Source organism: Chiloscyllium plagiosum, chromosome 36 (genome assembly GCF_004010195.1).
Source record: "Chiloscyllium plagiosum isolate BGI_BamShark_2017 chromosome 36, ASM401019v2, whole genome shotgun sequence".
Classification (NCBI taxonomy): domain Eukaryota; kingdom Metazoa; phylum Chordata; class Chondrichthyes; order Orectolobiformes; family Hemiscylliidae; genus Chiloscyllium; species Chiloscyllium plagiosum.
The window spans coordinates 38,534,157-38,537,960 of NC_057745.1; the positions used below are offsets into that span (position 1 = coordinate 38,534,157).

Below are 3,804 nucleotides of genomic sequence, written 5' to 3' on the forward strand. Positions count from 1 at the left end.
GTCAGTGCCCCTTACCCCCCCCCCCGGGTCAGTGCCCCTTACCCCCCGGTCTGACCTGTGCAGCGGCCGTGCCCCGGGGCCTGTGCCACCTTGAGCCGCTGTTTGATGTCCCCGGACACCAGGCGGGACTCCAGCGGCGGCTGCAGGGACAGCGAGCTCCAGAACACTTTGGCGTAGGCCACGTCCTCAGCCGCGGAGCCGGTGAACACGGTGTACCTGGAGCGGTCCTCAGCCTCCGGATCCGGACCCGGACCCGAGCCCGAGCCCGGACCTGGCTCCTCCGCCATGCCCGGGCCTGGGGAAACCCCGTGGCAACGGCCAGGAGTCCGGGGCCTCTCCATGGCAACGGCCCGGGGCCTCTCCATGGCAACGGCCCGAGGCCTCTCCATGGAAACGGCCAGGAGTCCGGGGCCTCTCCATGGCAACGGCCAGGAGTCCGGGGCCTCTCCATGGCAACGGCCCGGGTCCTCTCCATGGAAACGGCCAGGAGTCCGGGGCCTCTCCATGGCAACGGCCCGAGGCCTCTCCATGGCAACGGCCAGGAGTCCGGGGCCTCTCCATGGCAACGGCCCGAGGCCTCTCCATGGCAACGGCCCGAGGCCTCTCCATGGCAACGGCCCAGGTCCTCTCCATGGCAACGGCCCGAGGCCTCTCCATGGCAACGGCCCGAGGCCTCTCCATGGCAACGGCCAGGAGTCAGGGAGCTGTCCTGGGAAATAGTCACCACTTTCTCTTGGAATGAGACTTGAATTAAACAGTAAATGCCATTATTGAAATGAGAGCCCGGCTGACATGGTGTTTGTGAGTTTATAAAAGCAGGGTCAGAAATCACACCAATCCAGGTGGGAGGTGAGGACAGGGCAGCGCTCTGAAAGCGTGTGCTTTCACCTCTGACCTTGTCTGACTATAACCTGCTGAGGTGTTTTATTCTGACCTTGTCCACTCCAGTCCAACACCGGCACCTCCCCATCATAACTACCATGGACACTGTTAAAAAGCAGGGAGTCCCTTGTGTCATTGACGGGATGGTCCCGCTGCTATGCGGATACCAAGGGCTGGTTCCTGAAGAAGGGCTTATGCCCAAAACGTCGATTCTCCTGTTCCCTGGATGCTGCCTGACCTGCTGCGCTTTTCCAGCAACACATTTTTCAGCTCTGATCTCCAGCATCTGCAGTCCTCACTTTCTGCTGGGTTATACATGCCCATCAATTTGCGGAGTGGACTCGATGGGCCGAATGGCCTTACTTCCTCTCCTATGTCTTAATTACTGAAGCAGAAATAAATACCCTTCCATCTGCTGAGCTGCCTGTCTATTATCCCGTTTTCATAAAGAGTCTCCAGACTCGAAACGTAAACTCTGCTTCCTCTGCACAGATACTGCCAGACCTGCTGAGTGTCTCTAGCAATTTCCATTTTTGTTTCAAATTTCCAGCATCCGAAATTCTTTGTTTTATAATATTAATATATTGACGTACTCTGCGGTAAAATATTATCAACTTTTCATCTTTTAGAATAGGATTAAAGGTCACCTCATTTCTTGTTTTCTCACACACAGTTCCTTCCGTGAACTAGTTCCCAACAACAATTTAGGAAGCTTCATGAGAAAAGGGCATAACTGGGAACGAAAGACTCACATTGGTATTGCTTGGGAGGTAGAGTGCAAAACAGAAAATTGTAGATAGTGAGCAAGACGCTCGAGTTTATTATCTAGAATTTTATCACAGAGCACTTACAAAACAGTGGCAAAATCAAACAAAGTCTGCATGGATTTACAAAATGGAAATGGTGCTTGACAAGTCTACTATAGGGAAGTCCAGAACCAGGCATTATAGTTTAGGATGAGGTGAAACATTAGAAGAAATTTCTTCTATGCCTGAGCCTAATGAATTCACTATCACAGAAAATTGTTGAGGCCAAAACATTATGTGTCTTCAAGAAGGCTCTTATGGCTAAATGGATCAAGGGATATGGTGGAAGGGCAGGATTTGGGTATTGAGCTCGGTGATCAGCTGTGATCATATTGAATCACGCATTTTGACTCAGGATTGGTGATATAGTCTCATGTCAGTGTGTGTGAGATTTAGAGTCATAGAGATGTACAGCACGGAAGCATAGAGATGTACAGACCCCTTCCGTCCAACTCATTCATGCCAATCAAATATCCCGAATTAATTCAATCCCATTTGCCAGCACTTGGTCCATATCCCTCGAAATCCTTCTTGTAACTTGCTGGTGCACCCAGGTATCTGCTGCCTTTGTCCTTCTAGATGGAAGTGGTCATGGGTTTGGAAGGTTTTTGAGAATATTTGGTGAATTTCTGCAGAGCACCTTGTAGATAATGCACATTGCTGCTATTGAATATCGGTGGTGCACGGAGTGGACGCTTGTGGATGTGATGCCAATCAAGCAACTGCTTTGACCTGGATGATGTCAAGCTTCTTGAGTGTTGTTGGAGCTGAATCCATCCAGGCAAGTGGGGAGTATTCCGTCACACTCCTGATTTGTGCCTTGTGGATTGGCAGTGGGGGTGGAGTGGGGTGATAAGGGGACGATATTGAGGGAGGGTGAGGTGGGAATAGGCCGGGAAATGAGTTATTCTGGATAGAAACTTCAGCCTCTGTCCTGTTCTTGCAACCTTTGTGTTTGTTTCATTGATGTGTTTACCTTTCTGTAGCTCGATGTTAATACAGTACTGTACTGGAAAACTATCAACCTCAGCTCTGACGCCTGTCATAGCAATGAGAGCAAACACTCACTCAGCATTTACAGATACATGTATCAGTCTGCCTGTATTGATGAGCGGGTATAGTGGAAGAAGGGTTTGAGGTGGGGGGAAAGGCTGATTGTAAACTATCTTTATCATCAGGATTAAATCGAAATCCAAAATGCACTCTCGCTGTTCTGAACAAGAGGAGCGGTGTTCTGCTTACATCCTGGTCAATATTTCTTTCAATCCCTGAATTGGGGATCTGGTCATCACTACATTGTTACGGATGGGATCCTGCTGTGCACAAATGACAGCCACTTTCCTGTGCTGTAGAATGATTATACACATTATTAGGTAAACTATGGTAAGAGTTTTGGTAAGAGTAACAAAAAGATGGGGTACTGGGCTAATGGTCGGATACTTGGTAGTGTGGATGAGCAGAGGGATCTTGGTGTCCATGTACACAGATCTCTGAAAGTTGCCACCCAGGTAAATAGTGCGGTAATGAAGGCATATGGCATACTGGCTTTTATTGGTAGAGGAATTGAGTTCCGGAGCCCTGAGGTCATGTTGCAGTTGTATAAGACTCTGGTGTGGCCCCATCTGGAGTATTGTGTGCAGTTTTGGTCGCCATACTATAGGAAGGATGTGGAGGCACTGGAATGGGTGCAGAGGAGGTTTACCAGGATGTTGCCTGGTATGGTAGGAAGATTGTATGAGGAAAGGCTGAGGCACTTGGGGCCATTTTAATTGGAGAAAAGAAGGTTTAGGGGTGACTTGATAGAGGTGTACAAGATGATTAGGGGTTTAGATAGGGTTGACCATGAGAACCTTCTTCCACGTATGGGGGGGGCATAGCTTTAAATTAAGGGGTGGTAGGTATAGGACAGATGTTAGGGGTAGATTCTTTACTCAGCGAGTCGTGAGTTCATGGAATGCCCTGCCAGTAGCAGTGGTAGACTCTCCCTCTTTATGGGCTTTTAAACGGGCATTAGATAGGCACATGAAGGATAGTGAAGGGCTTTTGCCCGAAACGTCATTTTGCTGCTCATTGGATGCTGCCTGAATTGCTGTGCTCTTCCAGCACCACTGATCCA

The 3,804-nt window shown here is 49.4% G+C and overlaps 1 protein-coding gene across 7 annotated transcripts in view; it reads right to left on the reverse strand.

Annotated features, from left to right (window-relative positions):
- hoatz (HOATZ cilia and flagella associated protein) overlaps positions 1 to 766 on the reverse strand; it is a 64,490-nt gene extending 63,724 nt beyond the window's left edge. For 5 of the 7 annotated variants that reach the window (XM_043677752.1, XM_043677754.1, XM_043677751.1 and 2 more), the window contains exons 1-2: positions 413 to 766; positions 56 to 357 (exon numbers count right to left, since the gene is read on the reverse strand). In XM_043677752.1, the coding sequence (XP_043533687.1) occupies positions 56 to 357; positions 413 to 681 (571 nt within the window). In that variant the 5' untranslated portion in view covers positions 682 to 766. Of the gene's footprint in view, positions 1 to 55 lie in introns of all 7 variants that reach the window. The other 2 variants (XM_043677748.1, XM_043677755.1) reach the window with 2 other exon arrangements.
- Between the last annotated feature and the right edge of the window lie 3,038 nt (positions 767 to 3,804).